This window comes from Pelecanus crispus, chromosome 2 (assembly GCF_030463565.1).
Source record: "Pelecanus crispus isolate bPelCri1 chromosome 2, bPelCri1.pri, whole genome shotgun sequence".
Classification (NCBI taxonomy): domain Eukaryota; kingdom Metazoa; phylum Chordata; class Aves; order Pelecaniformes; family Pelecanidae; genus Pelecanus; species Pelecanus crispus.
In genome coordinates this window covers 137856842-137879287 of record NC_134644.1, presented here as the reverse complement: position 1 = coordinate 137879287, position 22446 = coordinate 137856842, and the positions used below count along the sequence as shown (strand labels likewise).

At 41.1% G+C, this 22446-nt stretch overlaps 1 protein-coding gene across 1 annotated transcript in view; it reads left to right on the top strand.

Moving 5' to 3' along the window:
* SLCO5A1 (solute carrier organic anion transporter family member 5A1) overlaps window positions 1-21177 on the top strand; it is a 77159-nt gene extending 55982 nt beyond the window's left edge. The window contains exons 6-9 of the mRNA XM_075706093.1: window positions 12345-12504; window positions 16106-16347; window positions 19401-19465; window positions 20732-21177. Of these exons, the coding sequence (XP_075562208.1) occupies window positions 12345-12504; window positions 16106-16347; window positions 19401-19465; window positions 20732-21177 (913 nt within the window). The remainder of the gene's footprint in view (window positions 1-12344; window positions 12505-16105; window positions 16348-19400; window positions 19466-20731) is intronic.
* Window positions 21178-22446: the final 1269 nt, after the last annotated feature.

Below are 22446 nucleotides of genomic sequence, written 5' to 3'. Positions count from 1 at the left end.
GTATTGTGATATAAACACACACTGTTACTATGTGGCCCTTTGGTTTTACATCTAGCTTATTATGAAGCTTATGTAATAACTCACCTTTTTGAAGGATGGGAAAATGCATTAGAATGGACTTCAGTGATTTTTACAGGAAAATAAGAATAGTATCCTCTGTAGACTGTCCAGTTTAGTTGGTGTTTCAAAATGTTTTCTGCTCATGAAAATTGTGAAAATACTACAGGGATTATAAAAATTTTTTCTGAATAGGTTTGTTTATTATCACCATAATAGTGTCTTAGGTCTACAGTCCCTATTTGAGAGGAATCACTTGGGCATGTGCTATCAACATTAGTGGTGTGCGCTGCTTCTGAACCCCTTACTAGTGTATGAATGCCCTCCAGTGCTTGCTGGATCATCACTGAGACAGCAACTAGATCATAACCCTTAAAGATATATTGAGAATGAAGAAGGCTGTCATGAAAAAGAAGGGGTGGATGTAGGAACGTATTGGGAGCGAGGGGTTTAAGCTGTGACATTAAGAAATGCATGAAAGGGCATTTTAAAAAAATGAGGGATATTTGGAAGGAAGACAATTGTGTAAGGTAAAGGGTGTGAGAAGGTGTTTCACTGGAAGGTAATTCCTCAGAAGGCTGTTCATGAGCTTTTATTTTCTTTCTTATTTGGTACATTAGCTTTTCCCCAAAATTGCCTTCTTCATGTATCTTAAACACAAGAACAGAGTAAGCGTTTGAAGAGCACGACCTTATCTGAAGCAGCGTTCTTCCCTTTGCTTTTACATCTGAGACATCTGCCTTTTATTTAAGGCCAGGTGCTGGGTATCAGATCCATTTGAATATCTTGCTTTTAAGGCTTAGCTCCGGACTCTTAACATTTTGAGGTTTGGAAGAGAATGTAGAAGTGTGGACCAGGAAAAGAGATGATCAAATGGAGAAAAAAGGAACTACAGTGGGGCAGTGAGCAAGTGTCATGGTTTAACCCGGCGCTGAAACCAGGACAGTAGGCCAAGTGAAAAACAGAGGAAAAATGGGAAGCAAGGGAGGAAGAAGACAGGCACTGTTTACACAGAGAATATTTTGCATTGCATGTTACTGAGTGTTACTACATTGCTCGCAAATCCTAATCCTAGAGCAAGGAGAACCAGCAACTGAAAGTTGATGGAAAGCTGGTTTACTCCTTTGTATTCTTAACACCTAAATTTAAAGCTTGTTGCTGAGGGACTGACTGTAGAGGAGAGTAGCATGGTGATATATCCTTATCTGAGCATAGTGGGCTGAAGGAGAGGACAGGGATGGGAAGGAGGTGGAATGCTTTGATTGTCCACCTTTTGTTGATGTTTTTGGCAGCCTGTGGGCATAGATGAAGAAATGAAAATTTTTAGGTATTAAACCATAAATTTCAGATAGCAATTAATTGAACTGTGTGGCAAGTCAGAATGTCCCTGCCTGGCTAATGAGAAGGCTGTACTTTCCTGTTTGTGAAAAAGTGCTATTTAATTTAAATCTATTTCTAAATTGAAGGCAAGGCAAACTATTGCTATGGAACACATAAGCTTCACACTGGAATTGTAAGAGTATCTATTTTTTTTTTGCAGTAAGTAATAACATTTGCAGTAAGTACATAGCCTGAATTGAAATAGGCATCTATTCACAGCTGTTCTGAAAGTCTGCAGTAGCATTACTTCTTTACTACTTTCATCTAATTGTTGCTATTGAGAAAAGAGGTGAGAGATGGTAATGGCAAAATTCTTGAAAATGTTGAGGTATATCTAGGCTTTGAAATCAGTATAAAAGTCAGTATGCTTAGACTGTAATGTCATCAGAAATTGAGAATTACGAGGAAGTTATAAAGCAGGGTTCAGGAGTTTGCAGCCCCAGCCCTATATGATTCTTTTAATGCAGAAATGAAATCCAAATTTACTATCAAAATGATAATAAAGAAGCACTACACATAAATTCATCTTGAATATCTGACATGATAAACATTCTCTTAATCCTTATGGTCAATCATTTGATAGCTACAAATCATTCACTTGGTAGGCAACTCTTTAACTCAGACATCAAAGGATGTTATTGTTCATGTAACAAAAAAGCATGCTTTCATTTTGAGGTTTAATAAAACACACACTTCATTCTCTAGTTCCAATGCAGTGCAGCATTCTGGACATCAAAGCCAGTTCAACAGGCTAGATTGGATAGAAGAAGCAGTACAGCCGCTTGGTTCAGAGTAACTGTTTTGCATGATGTTCTACCTTAACATGGCTATGCCAGGTCTGATGTCTGAGCTACCTGCGCTGGCAGCAGCCCAGAGATCTCAGCTGCATTGGGCAGTGTAGACATAGCCTGCAGGAGAATTGTCTCTGGCCAAACACGTTTACTTCTACTGTTCTTTTCTTTTACATTTAAAAATTTTCTTCGATGAACTGAGCCATAAACTGGTACAGAGGAGAAGGATAAGCTGGGTTTTGGTTAACATAGAAGTATGTGCATACCAGTAGTTAGCAGAGTAGGCAATGATTTTTCATAATTCAGTATGTTTCATAACTCAGTATTTTTCTAACTGTACCAGCTGTGAGGAAGTGGATGGAACCTGGAGGCATGCACAGATTAGAATACATTTGCAAGGATTTTCTGCTGTTTTATGTCGGGCACAAGCAGTTTGTTGGTGTGTCGTCAGCAGTTCTGTTATCAGGAAGGTCAAGGGCACCTCTGTATCACACACCTCAGCATTTTAGAACCTGTTGTTCTGTGCCCCAGCCTTGTCTCAGAAGGCATGTTTGGTATTTGAACACAGTATAAGGAGCCTTATGTCAAACCGCAATATGGCATCCCTTCTCTTGCACCATAACCTGCGTCCCAACGGAAAGTCCTGAATCAGTGAATTGTCTTCTTATCCAGGCAGCTTTTGAAGATCTCCACGGGGAGAGACTCCACAGTCTCTCTGGGCAACCTGTGCCACTGCTCGGTCACCCTCGCAGTGAGAAAGCATTTCCTGATGTTCAGAGGGAACCTCCTGTGTTTCTGTTTGTCCCCTTTGTCTCTGGTCCTGTCACTGGGCACCACTGGGAAGAGCCTGGCTCCGTCTTCTTTGCACCCTCCCTTCAGGTAGTTATAGGCGTTGATGAGATCCCCTGAGCCTGCTCTTCTCCAGGCTGAACAGTCCCAGCTCTCTCAGCCTTTCCTCACTGGAGAGAGAGACTCCAGTCCCTTCATCACCTTAGCTGCCCTTTGCTGGATTCTCTCTGGTATGTCCATGTCTGTCTTGTACTGGGGAGCCCAGACCTGGACCCAGGTGTGATCTCACTAGTGCTGAATAAATGGGAAATAGCAGAGAACAGCTGGTTTGGTTGTTTGTAAACCTATCTCTTCCATGTTTTGTGGTATAAGGCAAATAAAACAGGCTCCACAGGAGCTTACTCATAGTGACAGATTCCTGGGTTAGATCAGTTCCATCTCTTGTATTTCTGGCAAGTAATGAATCAAAACAGGCCCTTTCTGATTGTTTTCTGTTGTTTTGGTGCAGTTAAGGTTTAGTTAAAACATGCAATTGACTTACTGAGGCACTTCACATTAAAAAAAAATCTCCTATTCTTCCTCTTACACCACCAGTTTGGGTTTCTGTTATTCTTGTCTCTCTCTCAGTCCAATTAGCCAGTCGGATCTCTTAACTTGAAAGTAGTGACTAATTGGATCAGAACAATAACAACAAAGAAGGAATCCAGCTAACACAGTGAGATGGTCCCTTGTTTGACAGCTACACAAAAATTGCGTCATTGCTGCAATTCCAGCTGCTTGCCAACAAGGACAGTGCAGATCTCTACCATCCAGAATGTTCTTCAATACCAAACCAAAAATACTGCTATCAAACTAAGAGAATCCTTTTTATTATATAGCCCAATATTAAGATTATAGAAACTGTGTGGTGAGGGGTTATCTCTTTTCCTTTGCATTTCCTTCGTCCTATAGGTTACTACAGCGATCTAAATAAATATGACTAGAACCATGTAGCAAACCAATTCTTTGTTTAGATGTTACCAAAATATAGTCAGGCACTGTTTTGTTTTTTAAACTGCATTTCATTTAGATTGTAGCCTCATGGGAAGAGGGTCCACTTTTTTTTTCCAATATGTGTGCATTGACTGCCAGCACAATGAGGTTTCAGTCCAAGCCTGGCTATCTGAAATAACAGGTCACAGCTCTAAAACCTCCAGGCAATAAATCTTGCCTTATACTTTCACTTTTCTTACTTTACTCCCATACCACAAGCCTTCCACGGAGTAATAGTTGGAGAGGAGAACAGGATTTAGGAAAAAAAAAAGTTAAGAACTAGAGACCTTTTTATCATTAGTTACATCTTATAAAGGTCTCCTCTTTATTAGCTTTACCAGCATCGTGTCATGGAGACACAGAACAGTCTCCCTGAGAAATGAACAAATGCAATTTGTCAGATGGGATTCTGGGTTTTGTCCCGGTACATATGTTTAACAAACTTGCAGTTGAATCTTATTAATGAAAGGAGCAGTGTCTTTGCTTGTAAGTGAAAGAATAGTTCAGGAAACGCTGTCGTTTGGGGCTGGTTTCTGTTAGCATGCTCAAGCATGACGGGTGTCCTTGGCAGATCAGGTGCAGCAGCACTGCAAGTTGACAGCATCTGCATCCGCTGAAACAAGTGGGGCAGCTGTTTCTCAGACATCCTGCGTGTCTACAGCAGTGGACGCATTGAAACTAAGCTACTTTTCCCATAGGCCAGCTCATGAGCAGGACATAGTAGCTTCTATGCAATTTCCATAAGAGCCTGCTCTGTCTGGCCGATGCAGGTAAATCTGCAATGTGCTGTGCAGTAAGGGATCAATGCTTTGTTTTCTTTTGTGGAGAGCAGGCAGCTTCCCAGTGTCAGATTAGGATTAGTAGAATACTTTGGTTCAGTTTATTGCTGGAAAAATACCTACCTTCAAGAAATAATGATCCCCTACTGCGAGAAGTGTTCATAGAAATCTGTTGTAATACGTGCTATATGGTAGATCACATGTGATGAAAATGGGGTTACATAGATACATGTCAGTAGAGATTTCATGCCCCCAGCATCTGAATTCCTTCATCCTTCATTAGTTTCTCATCATTGAAAGAGGAGTGAACAATGAGTGAACAGGGAAGGTAATAAAGATGAAAGCATGAACCTCTTACAACTGTCTGATAATGAGCTTTTGGAAACAGAGTTAATAGATGATTTTGTGTATCACATGTTCTTGAAAGGATGAAAAAAAATCTCTTTGCGTGCAAGGCATTTGCTGAAAAAAACAAAAAAAATCCCCCAAGTAAACCTTAAAGTGATTTGCTGAGGTACAAAAGGTGGTGAAAGATGGAGAGACATGGCTTGCCATAGCTTGTTATTAATTTCAGCATATTTGCTTTGCATATCTGCAAACTTAAGGTTTCTTCAGGCGAAAACAAAAAAATGCTACTGAGATTAAATTTTCACAGTGGTCTCAGTTCAGTTTCCAGTTCCATGCTTCTCATTTCTTGCATGCCTGATTTCATTCATCTTCATTTTTAAGCTGATTTCTTAACCTCTGTGTCATGGTAATGTTCAGCAATGCAGCTGAAGCGAGTTAGCAATGCAAGCTCTCCTGCCTGTGGAACAACACGACCCATCTGCTGCTGAGAAGGGGGTTACATGATGGAGGGATAAGGGGTCAGAAGAGTGCATTTCACAGGGTGGGAGAGGTTGGAGAGGGGGACCTGAGCTGTGCCTCTCCCTGCAGCCTGGGCTGTCCCCAGACCTGTCCGTGTGCAGGGTGGCAGAGCCCTGCTGGCAGCTGGGACACGGGCACGAGGGTCTCCAAGGCAGGTTGGGGAGCCACTGCTTACCCCAAATATTCAGGCATCTGGGACATCCAGCTCAGCAGGCTGCCAATCAGCTTGCGAAACTCCAAAAATGCTGCCTCTCTTGTTGGTGTGAAAAAATTCTGTCACTGTGCTGCTGAAATCAGCATGTTCCTGAGGAATGTTTTGATGATTTGGTGTTTTCCGTCAGAGAAAAGGTTCTGTTGAGACATTACTGGAAAAGTCTGCCTGTTGCTATGTGACGTGTTGCTGCATATTGCTTTCTGGAATCCAGCGTGATATAAGAGAAGTTTCAGCTGATAGCTGAGAAGGTGACAGAACCAATATCAGTCCTGGATATTTAATTTCCTGCTCAAGCTGCAACTTGTTTCTAAAACTGTGCCTTGTTTGTTTATGGCGCAAGAAAAAAAACACTCAGGCTTTGGTTAACATCCAACTAGACCATAAAGTGTAAAGTAGCTCCAAGAGCTATATTTGTGAACCTGCTTTGTGTGATCAGTAGACAGTCAATAAATATTTAAGAGTGACTTAGTAACATTTGATCGGCTGCAAAAGTACCCAGCTGTGAAGACAAGCATATTCAGCAAAAACAAATAAATATATTAAAAATGTGTCAAGTGGAAGCCACTAAGCAGCAGTCATACTGCTTAGTGTCACTAATGACAGGAGGTGAGGTGATGGACGACATGGGTGACAGTTGCTGTGTGTAGAGTGGCTCCTGAGCCGAGTCTCTGATCCATTTGGGTGTACAAGATGGGAGCAGAAGACCATCCCTTGTGGTCTGTGGGGTAGCTGGGATGCAGTAAGTCTGATGCTAGCTGTTCACCTTTACAGCGATCCTGCCCACACATTACAGATGTGAAGGCAAGCAAACAGCAGCCCTCATGAGGCTCTGCAACCCCGGCAGTCTGTGAGCATGTGTACAGCATCTCAGGGATGCAGCCACAAACCCAATCCAGATTCCTGTTCAGCTCCTGTCTGGCTGAGGAGGTGCTAAAATTCCATGGATATCTACTGATTGCTTAGAACAGATACTTGAGCTAGTTTTAAACAGCAGTGGCCTCTCTGTGGCACCATTGAGCAGGGCAAACAAGGCAGTACAGTTAATTCAGTATTACACTGCAGTGCCCGGTGTGGGGAGATTGTGCATACCAACATAATTCCCAAGGCAAGATTTTTGCTTACGGCACATGTGCATATACTCATGCCCCAACAGAGCTCAGTACTTAGCTCTGTCTGGTTTTGCAGATTCCGCAGGGGTCAAACTGGCATTTGTTCTCAGAAATTCAAGTCTTCTGGACTGGACTGCACATGGACCACAGGCAGAAATAGAGTGGTGCCTGCAGCTCTGCTTACCTCTCAGGTGTGAGAAGGCAAAGGGCACAGTCTTCTCCTGGAGTTAGGGATTTTCATATATATATTCTAGTCTCTGGAAAAGGCCTTTAAATTTCACTCCCGCAACCTCTCCTCTTTATCACATTCAGCCGTTCATGGATTATTTCAGTATTCTTTGGAAGCTGGGTTTTCTTATCTAATCAGTGGACTACTGGATAAATGATGCAATGGAGGACACTTTTTGCTTCCATTTGTGAAAAAAATGCCAGCTAGTTTAAAAGTATCAGGCAGTAAGAGGAAGAAGGGACAGCCTTGTGTCACAGAGCTAGGCAGGTCCAACCTCTTGGGAGAGGACCCAGAAGCTCTGCCCCTCTGGGGATCAAGGCCAGAGTGATCGTAGCCATGAGCCACAGCATCTTGCAGTCTTTGAAGCACTGGTGAAAGGTGGCACATGGAATATTCCAAGTAACCTTTCAAAATAAGCTAATGACACACCAAAGGGTTCTGGTACCAGTGTTAAAAAAAAAACAAACAAACTAGCATTGGCCACTATGTTTAACAGTTATTGTGGAGAAGATAAGAACCGCCTGACAGTGTGTTTTTGTTAGGAAGTCATGAAATTGGTTGCTACAGAAGTTGCTCACCTTATGCGCAGTAGGCTCTACCCAGCTATTTAGTCGGAGAATCTGACTCTGAACTCCTGCTGTCCCAAAGAGCACCATAACCACTGCACAAATGGATGGTGGATATAAGGGAAGAGAAAGGAGAAAAATGGGGAATGTATAGAGAGGCAGCAGAAGAAAAAAGAATACACAACCTTCTGAAAGGAGATTTCCCTTGGAAGAAATGGCTTCAGTCCTGGTCCCTGCTCCAGGTTTTGCTTGTAGATATGGCAGTAAAGGGGTGTTGATGAGGAGACATGGGGAGGATTGGGATCACATTCAGCTTCAGCAGGAAGGATGGAGAGAGATGCCATTCTGGAGCTTGCTGATAAGAACATCATCAAGGAGATGTAAGTTTGAACCCCTTCAGGTTGAGGAGGACCTGGAACCTGAGTGTTCCCACTTGGGCAACTGTAGAGCTGATGAAGAAGAGGAACCTTCCTCTTCCACTTCAGAAGATATCTGTTATAAATCCATGAAGTACAGTGTTTCTGAAGAAGGCTATCAGCACAAACAGGCAGCTTTTTGCTCTGTGTGTAGGAACTCTCTGAGCTGTCTGCGGTGAACACCGATATTCGGATACAGTGTCAGGATGCAGAGCGTGTCCCCCCCACTTCTAGGAGCTTGGTCACCTGAGTTAAGGAGTTCAGCTGGCTGAGTCCAGGGTCAGCTCTGTCACTGCTGAGAGATGTTGTGAAGAAAGGTGGAGGTGAGGGCCTGCCCCTCCTTTCTCTTGGACTTGCTGTGTGATCACTGGACTGATCATTGTGATCATTGTATCTGGACCCATTTCTGATCTGGTCTTGCTATCACTCTCACCTCCCATCTGACCTTCCCTGTCCAGGGTGCCAGCCAAAAAGCCACAGGAAGGAGGTCAGGCCTTCAGTTCCATGTTCTGAATTTTTGGAGATCTTAGAAGTGGCAGGTGTCTTGATTCCTTATAAAACCTGCCTTTCTGACTTGGGCACCTGGAAGGACTGAAAACTTTCAGGTTTAGGTATTGCAAATTACAACCTGTAAAGTACATGGTTTGAAACTGGCCCTCTATCTTCAGAAAAATTTGTGTGTTGTGATACTGAATATTGCAGTGCCTAACATTTGGGTACTTTGAAACACAAAATAGCATTTACAAGGCTAGACTGAAGCTATGACAGAAAGTAAGGCTTACATTTAAGAGTAACCGCAGAAAAAGCAAGCTATTTACGCATCACAAGGAACTATAGATTGCAGTTCCTGAAAACATAATAAAATGGGGGTTTTCCTAAGTAAGAGGAGAAGCTTCAGGTGAAAATGTTGATATCAGCTGCTTTTCAGTTTTCGGTGGCTTGGTATCACTTCATGCAGTGAAGAGGGAGTGTGGGTGCAAAATTCAGGAACTGTGATTTCTTTAGACAGAAAGGTATTTAGGAAATAAGAGTTAGGGTCCCTAGCCTCAGCCAACCCTATCACTTGGAAATAGATTGGTATGAATAAGGTCATTCAGGTAAGTTTTCCATTGGCTTAATGTATTCATGTTGCTGGTAGTATTTTAACCCCAGATGAAATTCCAAATGAGATGCAGTAAATTGAACCAGCAATAAACCACACTGCAGACTTTTTCTTTTCCACTTACTAAATTAATTCAGCAACCTGAAACAAGACAGAGAGCATGGCAAGTGTAGTAAAAATAGGTATAGTTATAATATGGACCATTTAAAAGTTCATGCTTTTTATAATTTGGCTGCATAATGACAGCAGAAAATAACTTACATTTCAAAGTGTGTCTTCATATATATTTAAGTGGAACAGTTATTTCTTTTTGGTACCTGAGCTGGCATGTTCAGTAATAGTATGGATAAAAGGTAATAGTTTATGCCTATACCTTCAGGTACCTTCTGGCATAATGGCTTCGGGTAATACTAGTTGTGATTAGATTAGATAGTTAATATTAGATGTGGTTTATTTAATTGCAACTACAAGATTTCAGTAAAGCTTGCAAATATTTTCATGTTGGCCATAGGAACCCCTTAAGTTTATTTTTTCAGGAGCTGTCATGTGTTCAGAATTTACAAGCAAATTAGTAGAAATAGGGACTGTCAAATAAAGCTAGAAAGAGCCAGATATAAAACAAGCAACAGCTCGTGTAACAGGCTGTGGACTGCCAAAAAGTCCTTGCTATTGGATATTGTATATGCAAAAAATTTAATCTCAGGGTGAGAAATACAGGGGAAAAAATTGAGGTTTATTAACTAAAAAACCACATCAGACTTACAAAATATTTTGGGCTGATACTCATTAGAGGCTGAGAGACTACTTTTCTGGGGGAAGTTACTTGCGCTGTTCTTGCTCTTCCCTGGTCATCTTCTTATGGCTACTGGTGAAGAGACAACCGTGGTCTCAGTAGCCATTTTCATGTGTTTCTAAAGGTATTCACAGAAAACATACGCATACAAAAATAAGTTTTCTATTAGTCTTTAGCCAGCCAAGGAAAAAAAGCAATGCTACAAAACTCATCTGAGCGATCTCAGTAACTGAAAGGGCCAAAGGTAGTATGGTAGCTCTTTATAAACTAGTCTGAGGTTTTCAAGAAAATACGCCCATTAAAACTAAATGGCTTTTCAGACCAGTTATTTGTCAGAAGCATATGATATGATATGATCATCAACTGCTTCCTCATTAATGAGGAGCTTCTAGATAATAGAGATTGACACTTTACATCCTCTGATATTAGCTCTGTATACACTGGGTCCAGTTACGCCAGTCTGTTTTTAATTTGGTAACAAACTAGCATCCATTTTCTCTTTCTTTAAGTCTTTCATTTTAACTCTCTCTTTTTCTCTGTAATCAGAATTTATATATACAGTTATGTAGGGGCTTTTACTATTGTTTTGTTTCAGTGAGGTTGCCTTTGTGCCTGCTAACACTTTTCCTCCTTTGCTTTGTACTCCAAGCCCTTACCTTACCCAGGAATGGTAAAAGTCCAGTGTCACCTTGGGCTTTACTTCAGCGCGGAGAGTAGCTGGGTGTCCCCTCCAGGGTTTGTGCCCAAAGCTGGGCATTTTTAAGTGACCTGAGAGTTTTTTGGGCAGGACTGAAGTGATATGGTAGGTAAGGCAGGAGCTGGTTAATTTGGGGACTGTGTGACTTAATCAACCTGAGTCAAAACCTGTGATGGTGCCAGCTGGTGGTCAGTTGTAACCAGAGTTGATTTCTTTCTACTGATAGCAGAAAGCACCATTTGATCAGTGGGAGTTTTTTCCCCCATCATCTTCTGATGAAGAGTCTGTGATCTTACAGATATGGGCTCTGCTATTACTAAGGCCTTTGTCACTTCTGGATTGAGCTGCAATGGTACAACTGGTACAATTATAAAATCTCGATTCCAGCCACAAGTTGCAGGCTGGCACTCAGTGGTTCGTACTGGCTCCCCCTTGGCAGCTCAGGATATCAGGTATTGGTTCTGTCTTAGGAGTTTGTCTTGCTTTGGGACCCCCAGCACTCAGGGCAGTGCCATTTGGGGAGACCAAAACTGCTTCCAAGTGATCTGCTCTCTCCAGACAGAGTCCAGACGTGCCATGCAGAGGTGTTAGCTGGAGGAGAGGGTGCATCCAGAGAGACCTGTGGCTGTCTCAGTGCAGTACTTCATTCAGGCCTTGTTACATGTACCACTGAGCTCAGATTGCGTGCCATGAGCTGCTGCCTTTGTTGGGGTCCCTTTGCACACTCATCCCATGGTGAGGATGTGCCCAGGCTGGCATGGTGCTTGCCGGTAAAGAATTGATGCAGTTCCCTGCTGTAGCAGTTGAGATCTGTTCAATCACCTGTTTGGAGCAGCAGTGATAGATAGTGAAGAGCCTGCTTTTTGGGGGGGGTGTGTGTGTCCTTCAGCTCTCAAATTCCCTTTAGTTCTTTCTGAGCATGCTGCCAAACACTTCTGGGGAGGACCTAGAAAGTTGGTCTGTGGCAAGATTTTGGGGAATAGCAGTAGTCGTTCTTTTACAGATGTTTAGTAAAAGCACAGCAGTCCTCCAGATCTAGAGACATTCCTGTAGATTTCACATATATATATATATAAAAAAATAATACAAGTATTAAGTTTTCTGAACAATTGTTGATATGTGGGAAGAGATGCCTATTCATTCATGCTTACATCTCATCACTGAGCCCTTCACTAGTAATCAACAACAAATTGCTGCAGCTTAGGATAGACATATAAAAATAGTGGTATCTTAACTCTTAAAGGAAAAAAAAAAACGAGGGGAAAAGTGCAACTGCTACCTGGACAAATAAGATACAAGTTTTAAACTTTGGTATTATTTTTGTATTGTGTTTTTAGTTGATGGCAGGGATGCCTTGGATGTTTTTCCATATTGTTTAAATCATGTACATAACCTAGAGTTAATGCAGTCTTTCTCTGATAATCAACTCTCAGTTCCAGAGTTAATGAGTAGGATGTTTTCACCCTCTGAACAGCAGGATATCTGTGCTTGCTCTACTAGCATGTTCTTTTTCCTTTCTTCAGTCCCACTCTTGCCATGGCCCACAGGAATCTGACTGGGAGCTGTAATGTTAACTGTGGATGTAAGATTCATGAGTACGAGCCTGTCTGTGGATCAGATGGAATAACATATTTTAATCCTTGCCTAGCTGGCTGCATCAATGGTGGAAACCATAGCACAGGGGTAAGTGCTTCACCCGCCCACATACCACCCATGAGTAGCCCCTCGGGACTGATGCAGATCGAAGACTACTCTGTTTCTAGTGCAGGCATGCACCCTCTTAAGCTCTGAAGAAGTTGCTCTGCTGCTGACTCGTGCATGAGTCTTTCCATGCTTTGAAAGGCCGGTGATGCATGGTCCCATTCCCCTTCCTTTCAGTTATGTACAAATTTGAGGCACAAGCTCATTTGTACCAAGTGGATTCTCCAACTGAGGGAGTGCAAAGTGCCACGGGGCGGGGAGGGCTGGTGTTTCCACTACAGACTCTGAAGTCCCTGATGGCAGTGGCCTGCCTGTCTGCTGCTCCTGCAGGGCTCGGAGGGGGGACCTTGAGTCAGTGTCATCTAATTCAGCTTTCTGCTAACATAGGCAGCCATGTCATATTGTCTTTCCACAAGCTCATCAGTGTTACTCTTAAGAGCAGGTTTGGGGTTTTTCGGGCTCCCTCTCTGAATGGAAGGAAGAACTTAACTCTTCAGGTAGTTGGAAGTGTTTTAAACTCCTGTTTAAATTTAATTACGGCCTGTTTAAAGTCATTGGTGTTTGTGTCAGCCTCCTCATTTTGCATAAGTAGCTGTTGCACCTGCACCAGCGTATTGAGAGGTCTTTTGTATGCATGGCTAGATAAAGACTGCCCATTTATTCTGCTCTTGTAAAGTAGTTTGGCCATTCTCATAGCCTTTCTGTAAACCTCTTCCAGGCTGAATGAAGTGATTGTCATTGAACTCAAGTAACCAGAACTTAAAGGATGTTAATAATACATTTTCTTTCTTGGAAATACATTGCCTGTTACAGCCTAGTCTTCCAGTTATGCTGGACTGGGGAAGGGCATCCTGCTGGTAAAATCACACCATGGAAATTTGGCAGTCTCCAGGACTGGGCACAAGAAAATGGTTGAAAAGTAGAATCTGACCTAAATGTCAACAGAGTGTTATGGTCGTGCTCATTTCGTACAAAAACCAAACTCTTAAATTCTTCTGTTACAGAACTGTCCTTTAAAAAAGGATAATTAAGAAAGACAGGAAGTAATATAAACATTGATTTTCTCAGGACTTGATTGTGCTTTCCAGAAAGCTTATTTATAATGTATCGGTCTCCTGATTTGCAGTCCTGAGTCAGCCTGTGAAGCAGGAGGGTGTTAGGTCCAGCACTGCGCTTTCTCAGGTTTGACTGGATAATGGTCTGAAAATGCAGGTTTGTACGTAGATTTCACTTAGAACAGATTAACTTTCTTTATAGTTTTTTTTTAGAATATCTTGCTGGTTTTTAATAAAAAATTGCTTTGGCTCAATGCGAAAAGCCTGTGATGTGAGCCTGTGGTTAACTTGCAGTGTCTATATAAATCTGATTTGTGCTTTGCTGGATTGACACAAAGGTCTTTGCTACATTTCACCTAATATCATACTGGCAGTAATAATTCATTAAAACTTTGGGAGTATGTACTCTTCACTACAGATTTTGAGACATACTATTTCCTCTTATGATTTAAGAAAAGGTCCTTCATGGCCTGAAGTTTTAACTCAGTAGCTAATGGTGAACAGAATAGGACTGACATCGGTAGGAAAATACATTTCTTCATTAAATAATGCTTTATGTAGGGCACTTTTAAAGGTGTAAGCTTGTGTCACTCTATAACACATATATAAACATTTGGATTTGAGTTTATAACATACACTTTTTTCAAAATTAACCACTTAAAAATTGGAAGTAGGAGAAAAAGATGCCTGTGTACAGTTCATACCTGTTGTTTACATATATTCCTATACTATAGCATTTCTGTTGTGTCATATCTGTGTCTTTTAGTGCACAGGCTTGGTTTATCTGGTGATGAACCAAGACTGTGTAGTAAAGAGGACTATTTTCTGTAGGATGCCTGTTTGGAAGCGGTAAGGACATTAAGGTGAGGGACTGTAGGAAGAAAACAAATACTGATGTGATAGTAGACAGGGACAGTGTAGTGCTGCCTTGGAAAAATGGATTCTGTCATTGCCTCCATTCCTAAGCGAGGCTGGGCAAGTCACTTAAACAAAACCTCTCCCAGTTGGTCATTAATTTTGTATTCATATTCTGATGACAGACATGAGTAATAACCAGAAGTGCCATTTGTAGAAGCAGTGAGTGCATAAATCTCTATCTGAAGGCACAAAAAGTTTCATTTAGAATATATTAAGTTGTATATAATGGAAAATGTTCTGAAAAAAAGGATCCCGGCTATCTCAAATTTGCCACCCACATTTGTGAAACTTTTGATCTGTTTCAGTTACTTAACTACAAAATAGACATAAAAACATCAGTGCCTCATTCATAACTGTTTTGAAGATAAATTACTCCTTTTTGAAAAAGTTAAGCTGTAATGATGAGTGTGATAGAAAAATCCATATGAAATGCGAGTCATTCTGTCTTTATAGTGGAATATGTTTAGTGTGAGGAAAAAATTACATGGAGCTACATTTTGAAAACGGGAGGTAAAATACTGGATAAATTGATACATTATTAAGATGTTCAGCGAAATCCTATGGAAAAAAAATGTGAGGCTATGTCATAACATGAACACATACAGTTATACATTAAAGTTGACAAACAACCCTCATTTGGATATTTCCTGATGTCCAAGTGCTTAAATTTGCAACCTTAAGATGGTCTTGTAATGTAGCTTGTGCCTGTGTGGTCCTAGGTTTTATGCGAACATCAAAACCAAAAACTCCTTCCTGTAACATCACATGAGCCCTGACCTGTTTCCCCTCTAACGCTGGAGTATTCTGATCTACCACATACCCATTCACTGTTAGAGCACTTGAAAACAGTAGTAGGATAAATGTGATGGGAGGCTATTTCTGATGTAGCTCTTCCTTGCCTTGCTCAAATCACAGTCCCTTTGCCTATGATATGCCACTTTGTTATTCAGTCTGTTCATCCTAATTTCAGCCTCTTTGTCCATTCAGGAATCCCTCATGTCCTTCAGTCTCACTGTTTGTCTCTGCTTTCTCATTCTCTGGTTTTGCTTCTGTATTCATTCCCTCCACATCCACATCCACATCCACATCCACATCCACATCCACATCCACATCCAACTGGAAGGCCCTGGACTCCAAGCCTGAGGTGCAGCTTGTTGCTTTTTAGCCAAATCTAGGGAGACTTTCATTGAGATGGCAGAAGATACCTCCTGAACATGGATGCTGACAGCCTGCCAAATTCCAGAACATGGTGTTGTCAGTGCTGCTTAAAGAGTGTTTCCTCACAGTTTTTGTAATGCAATAGAAACAATCTTTTTCTCCAGCCTCCCTGTCAGAAGTGATTGAATTGTTTCAGCAGAATTTTCCAAAACTATTCCAGAATTTTCTCTAAACTCAGCCTAAACAGTAGAAGTAGTAAGCAACGGAAAGGCAGTCTCATCACAGGAAGTCCTGGCCAGCTTTAAAAGTACTTGGAGTGGTAACCTCGCTTGTACTTGGGGTAGTGATGCTAGAGATTGAGAAGTACCATGGGACTGTTGTACCATGTCTCTGTGCAATGTCTTGCTCACATGGATTTTTCACATGGAAATGTTCTTTTTCACTCTCCCCAGGTGAGAAATTACACAGAATGTGCCTGTGTCCAGAGTCGTCAGGTGATCACTCCGCCGACAGTGGGCCAGCGCAGTCAGCTCCGGCTGGTTATTGTCAAAACCTACCTGAATGAGAATGGCTATGCTGTTTCTGGGAAGTGTGATCGAACGTGCAACACGCTTATCCCGTTCCTGATATTTCTCTTCATTGTTACCCTTATAACAGCGTGCGCCCAGCCATCAGCCATCATAGTGACACTCAGGTGAGAACTCAGTTAAATTTTTTTAAGCATTTTTGCTGTGCCCGCTATCAGCAATGCCTGTGTCAGAAGAGGCTGGAGCAGGGAAACCCAACTCCTTCAAGCTTATGTATCCTTCAAAAGTGAATAGAATAGGGCTGACATGGATAGGGTGGAACTTGCTTGTATTTAGAATATGTAACATGATAATCCACTTTAGGAAACATGAAGTGCCCAGTGATTTCCAGGCACTATAAAGAGAGAAGAAGTAAAAGCATCATGAAGAAAATGATTACTTCTGAAGAAATTTTCAACCTCCTTAGAGCAATGGTTTGGATTTTCAAATGCAAATGAAAAAAAGTTAGTGTTTAAAATTATCCTTTTCTCTTTCTTAAAATTATTCATCCTGCCATGTGCCTGTTTTTGAATCTTCCTTTTTTTTTCTTAACAAGAATTTTGAACTTGTACTGTAGTAGTGTTGTCACCATGGTCATTTAAGGATAGAGACCAACACAGTCTTTATAGGGAAAGGTAGTGTCATTTGTCTATTTGAAAAAAAAGTGTTCAGGTTTTTGGATTGGCTTTTCCCATCTCTGCCATCTGGTCTGGTAAACTTTATCACTGCCTGTAACGTCTTTGTCCACTTAAAATACAGCTTCTGTAAGTAAATTTCAGTCTGATTTTTAAAGAAAAGTGAGCTGAAAAAACAGAATATGGTCTACTGCTAAAATAAATTTGTATTTGTGTAATACATGTTGCTGTTGTTAAAAGAGGAGGAGGAAGAATTAGAGGAAAATGAGATAATTATTTACTAGGATTTACAAAGCACACCCATAGGTTACCATACTGGTAACAAGGACAAAGAGAATGGTTTAAAGATGTTGATTTGGTTTGGAATCTGAAGCTGAAGAGCTCTCAGAGTTCAAGTAAGGTCATTTTGGACAGAGATGAGCTGAAAAGTAGAAAAACCAGAATAGAATAGAATAGAACAGAACAGAACAGAATAGTTTAGTTTAGTTTAGTTCCGTTGGAAGGGACCTACAAGGACCATCTAGTCCAACTGCCTGACCACTTCAGGGCTGACCAAAAACTGAAGCCTGCTATTAAGGGCATTGTCCAAACACTGACAGGCACAGGGCATCTACCACCTCTCTAGGAAGCCTGTTCCAGTGTTTGAGATGCTCTTCAGAAGCACACCCAAAATGTTCCAGATGCAAATGGGCATTCAGTCCCTGGGACCAGGTTAGAGCTGATCTGAAGTAAATCCCTACAAAACCTGAAATGCTTGTGGTGTAGGTGTCAGGTCCTCAGCACGAGCTGTTTAGCTGCATAAATCTGCTTCTCTTGAGCGACATTAATTGCTAACTTAGAGACACCTTTGACCTGTTTTTTTGTAAAGTCTCTCCAAATTGAGCTTTTTTAAACCAGTCTTGGGCCTTTTCTTTCTGTGAGAATGGGCCTTCCAACCAAGTAGGATTTTCTCCTGGTGGTGTGGTCTTTCTGTCTTTGCTCTGATATTCTGAGACCACTGATGTTCTGCTGCAGCTCACAGTTACCCCCCTATAAAAATAATAATGGCAAATCTTTGTAATAGGTCATAGAGCCTTAGAAAACATGAGGCAGATCAGGACTTGGCTTTGCTCTCCTTAGGCTCAGCCGTGAACACAGCTCTGAAACCCTCTGGCAGGCGTCTGTGTCTCATCCCCAGCAAGGACGAGCACGCTCTTGCTGTCATTTTCTCAGCTCAAGTGGCTGAGCTTTATGCAGGAGCCTGATGCTGACACATGGGGGACTGTGCCATTTCATGTGGTGGAATTTGTCTTCCAGTTTGCTTTTCAAAAAATCTGCAGAATGGGTAGAAGGACTGTGAAGCCAAGCGCTCGGGAGTGAGCACATCAGACTTCCAGTTGCTCATGCAGCTTTAGCTCAACTACTGTGTGCACAGTGCTGTTATAATTCAGAGACTTCTGACCTTATTCCTTCTGTCTCTGGGTTTTCCACCTGCACAATAATAAAAATTAAAAAAAAAAAAAAATTGTCATTGCACTGCAATTATGCAAATGTAAACTACAATTAAGGAACCTTAATATTGCAGTGAGCCTCACAATAGTGAGGTGCATCAGGGACATCTCCAGCAGGATTTTGTAATGTTCAGTAAAACAAAGGATGGTCCACACACATGAACAGTGACACCCACTGTCCCAAAGCATGTATTGTGCACAGCGTATCAGTCTAAGATTTGTGGCCCAAGTTGGTTCCCCGATTTCTCAATTTATGAGTGAGTGCTTGACTTAAAAAACTTGATTTTACAGCTGCACGCTATTGACTCCAGTCTTTTTGTGTGTTTTTATCTTGTACTTCAGTGGCATTAGAAGCTGCCTATCTTAATTTCAGACCTCTAGGTTAAGATTTTAAAATATTTTTTAAATCAGAAGAATATTTGTGGTTTACTAAAATTATAGTTGCATTGTGGAATGTCATTACGTTGTATTTAGTGTTTTGAAAGCTTGACATTTTTCCTTTGAAACCAGTGGAAGAAATCTTGTATTACTTGTATTGAAAAGGAACAGTATTTAAAGAGGCTGTTTGGATGTTTCTACTGATATTTTTCCTAAAGTAGCTCCAAAGTGCTTGTGCTACACAGAGATCTGTTAAATTCAGAAGCTGAGTCTAGCTTTCAGCAACTTAATTCTCCATTAATTCTAATTTATCTGAAAAAGATTAAGAAAATAAAGCAAGACATTATATAAGATAATAGGAAACTATCATGAGAAGCCATGAACATTCTGGATGGATTCTCTAAATCTCCTTAATGGGTTTGGATCAAATTCTTCAGACCTTACAGAGGTAAAGAAAGGTTAAAAGGTATGATTGAGATTTTGATTAAACAGGGACAGGAGGGGCTGGCTGTATTTTTTCCTAGCAATAAGAGTTAACAATATGAGAAGCTAAGTGGAAGAAATTTAGAGAAAGTTTTTTTATGGCTCAGAAAAAAGCCAGGAGGTAGAGCCAGAACATACTACAGTGATTATCTGTTACGACTATTTCTTCAGAGGAGTTTTCTTTTTGCCTGCTAGGTCTGTGGAAGATGGGGAGCGGCCCTTTGCACTAGGAATGCAGTTTGTTTTGTTACGAACTCTTGGTAAGTCTTAGAGTAACTCAGAGTTTTCATAAAAGCTCACCATGTTTGGCTTAAATGTACCAAAGAAGTACTAAAAGTCCATAAATCTGCAACTAATTGCCTAATTAATTGTATTAGGAACCTAAAATTAATAGCTTCTGAAAATGTTGTAGCTGAGAATGTATTTAATTTTCTTTTTTTTTTTTATAACTGAGTTTCTAGAACATTTTTGTCCCAGAAAGAGGTATTTTTACAGTTTCAAATTTTATTTAAAAACTAATAGTTACTAAATATTATTTTATAAGGATTTTTTTCTTTTTTTGAAACAGATTTTTATTGCTTTCAGCAATAACAATAGCTTTTTGCATTTTGTACAATAAGAAGCAATTGTTTAAGTAAGAAGCAATAGAAATACCTAATTTCAAGTGTTTCAAAGCAAAAAAGGTACATGTTAAAAGTCTTTATTCCACAAAATAGTTTCTTTCAAGCTCTTGAACTCCTAAAATCCTGCCCATAAAGAACTCTCCAGGTGTTCAGCTACTACGAAACATATGGCTAGAGCAAACAAGGACTATTCTAAGAGAACAAGAGGAGAAGCCTGTATAGCTGCATCTGGAAGTTTTCTTTGAGGAAGGATGTTTCTGACTTGTCTTAAAGGTGTCGTATTTCTGGAGAAAGCAGGAGCTTTCAGTGGGCTGGCTGCATTTTTAGGAGCCTTAGAAGTTAAAGTCTGTTTCTCAGGAAGATCTATTCAAAAGAAAATTTTCAATTTTAGGGGTTTCACTGCTTCCATCCATCTAAAGTAAGAGAAACATTTTGCGGTCTTTGGGGCTTTTTCTCCCTAATTTAAAGCAGTGACCTCCGCCCTTTCCCAGCTCATGGGCAATGGATGTTCAGCAAGTAATGCCCTGGAGATAACGTTGTATTTTGATCCTCTCCCATATTTTATTTCCCGAGAGCAACACTGTATTTTCTTTTGGGGACACGTAGTTCAAGACAAGCTGTCTGGGGATGGCAGATTGAAGCAGTACCTGTTGTAAGGTGCTGCTGCATTGTCTTCTTTGCTTGAATTCTTTCCTATTTGTGGTACATTTCATGTATGGGATAAGTAGTGTTGGTAGGAAGATTGGCTGACCAGTTTTCCATGTTTTACATTTCATGTGAGAACAGCAGTGTAGAAATCTTAAAACTTCTTGACCTACACTGTTTGGCTAAGGCATATAGTTTCTTTAGAAGTTTTCCACTATATACTAACACATATTATTTCTGTTGCTATTTTTATTTCAGCTTACATTCCCACTCCAATTTATTTTGGGGCTGTTATTGACACCACGTGCATGCTTTGGCAACAGGATTGCGGCGTACAAGGATCTTGTTGGGAGTACGATGTCACCTCGTTTCGTTTTGTCTACTTCGGGTTGGCAGCTGCTCTCAAGTTCGTGGGATTCTTTTTTATTTTCCTGGCCTGGTATTCCATTAAGTGTAAAGAAGAGCAACTGCAGAGACGGAGATGGAGGGCTTCGCCGGTGAACACTGTGAGTGAGATGGTTGGTCAAGTTGGACCCCAACAAAACTATGCACGGACTAGATCCTGCCCGACCTTCAGTTCCCGAGGAGACATCAGTGTGGCACAAGGAATGAACTGCGTAGCACAGACATACCCTGGCCCTTTTTCAGAAGCAATAAATTCATCAAATGAAAATGTGTTGGAAGAAGTCACTGCTGAGATATAGACCCCTGGCTTGGTAATGTAATATTTAGTTTTGTTGGTTGACTTAATTATGGCGCCTTGTAAAACACCTGTGCCTTCTATTTTTAATCTAAATGTAACACATGATAAAACCAACAAAGCTTAATGCGAACAACCGTCGTATGTTCCTGAGGGCTGGATACCTCAAACCAACCCAAGTTCTTATTTCTCCCCTCCCGACAACGGGGTTTTAAAAATTGTGTTTGTAATTATTTCAGATGTGTCCATTCAATGTCCATGCTCTGATCTAATATCAGTGTAAGGGTGAGGTATTATGAACAGCAGAAGTCAGTGGAAGAGTGACAAAAACTCATATCGTTGATGTCTAGACATCACAAAAATACTCAAATGTATTGTCAACTTCATATCCGTGAATCGTGTTTTTAAGAGATGAGCAATTACTGTGAGTTCTGCTACGAAGCACAACTGAACTTGTTTAAACTATGCAACTTATTTGGATAATTGTATGTGCAGCAAATTAAGTTTAAACTTTGCTTTTAAAGACATTACTGCAACTGATTTGAAAGGGGCTATTTTCAGACATAAGCATTAAATTGAAAAAGAACATAAGTTTTAAAGTACTGTTAATAACGTGTTAAGCCATACAAAAGTTATGCATCAGGTAACATTTGCAAACGTTGAGTCGTAATATCTTTATCCTGTCAAAATGTGCATTAATTTTCATTTGATGGGATATAGTCATTCTTCACAAAGTACGCAGTCTGGGAAAGTATAATGCTTGGAGTAAACAACTTCAGTATTAATTTATAATAACATTAAGATGTATGTAATAACGTACCAGAGTGGATATGTGCGTATTTCTGTAATGTTATTTGGGTGGCCGTTACTAGTGCCGAATCCATACTTTTCCTGAAGAAGAAAATAACCAGTTATAGCTTGATAGGAAGAGCTTGGCTGTCCTTCAGAAACGCGTGCCAGTCTAGTTCAGCTTCTGTGAAAAAATCTCAAGGGAGAGCTGATGGCCTCGTTTCATGTCTGAGCGGCCGCCTGGGACCCGGCGGGCCCCCCGCAGCCAGCGACGGCGCGGGGCTCGGGCTGGTGCCGCCTGCTGCCTTGCTGCAGGAGTGAGCAGAGAGACCTTGGAGTGGGCTGCACGCAGCCTGCCCGCCGTGGTGCCTGGTACGAGGCTTTCCCCTCCGCTCCTGGCACTGCCGGGGTGCTGTGCTCCCCACCACCGAGGACAGCTGGGGAGGGGACGCCAGCTCAGACCTGGGGTCCGTCTTGTTTCTGC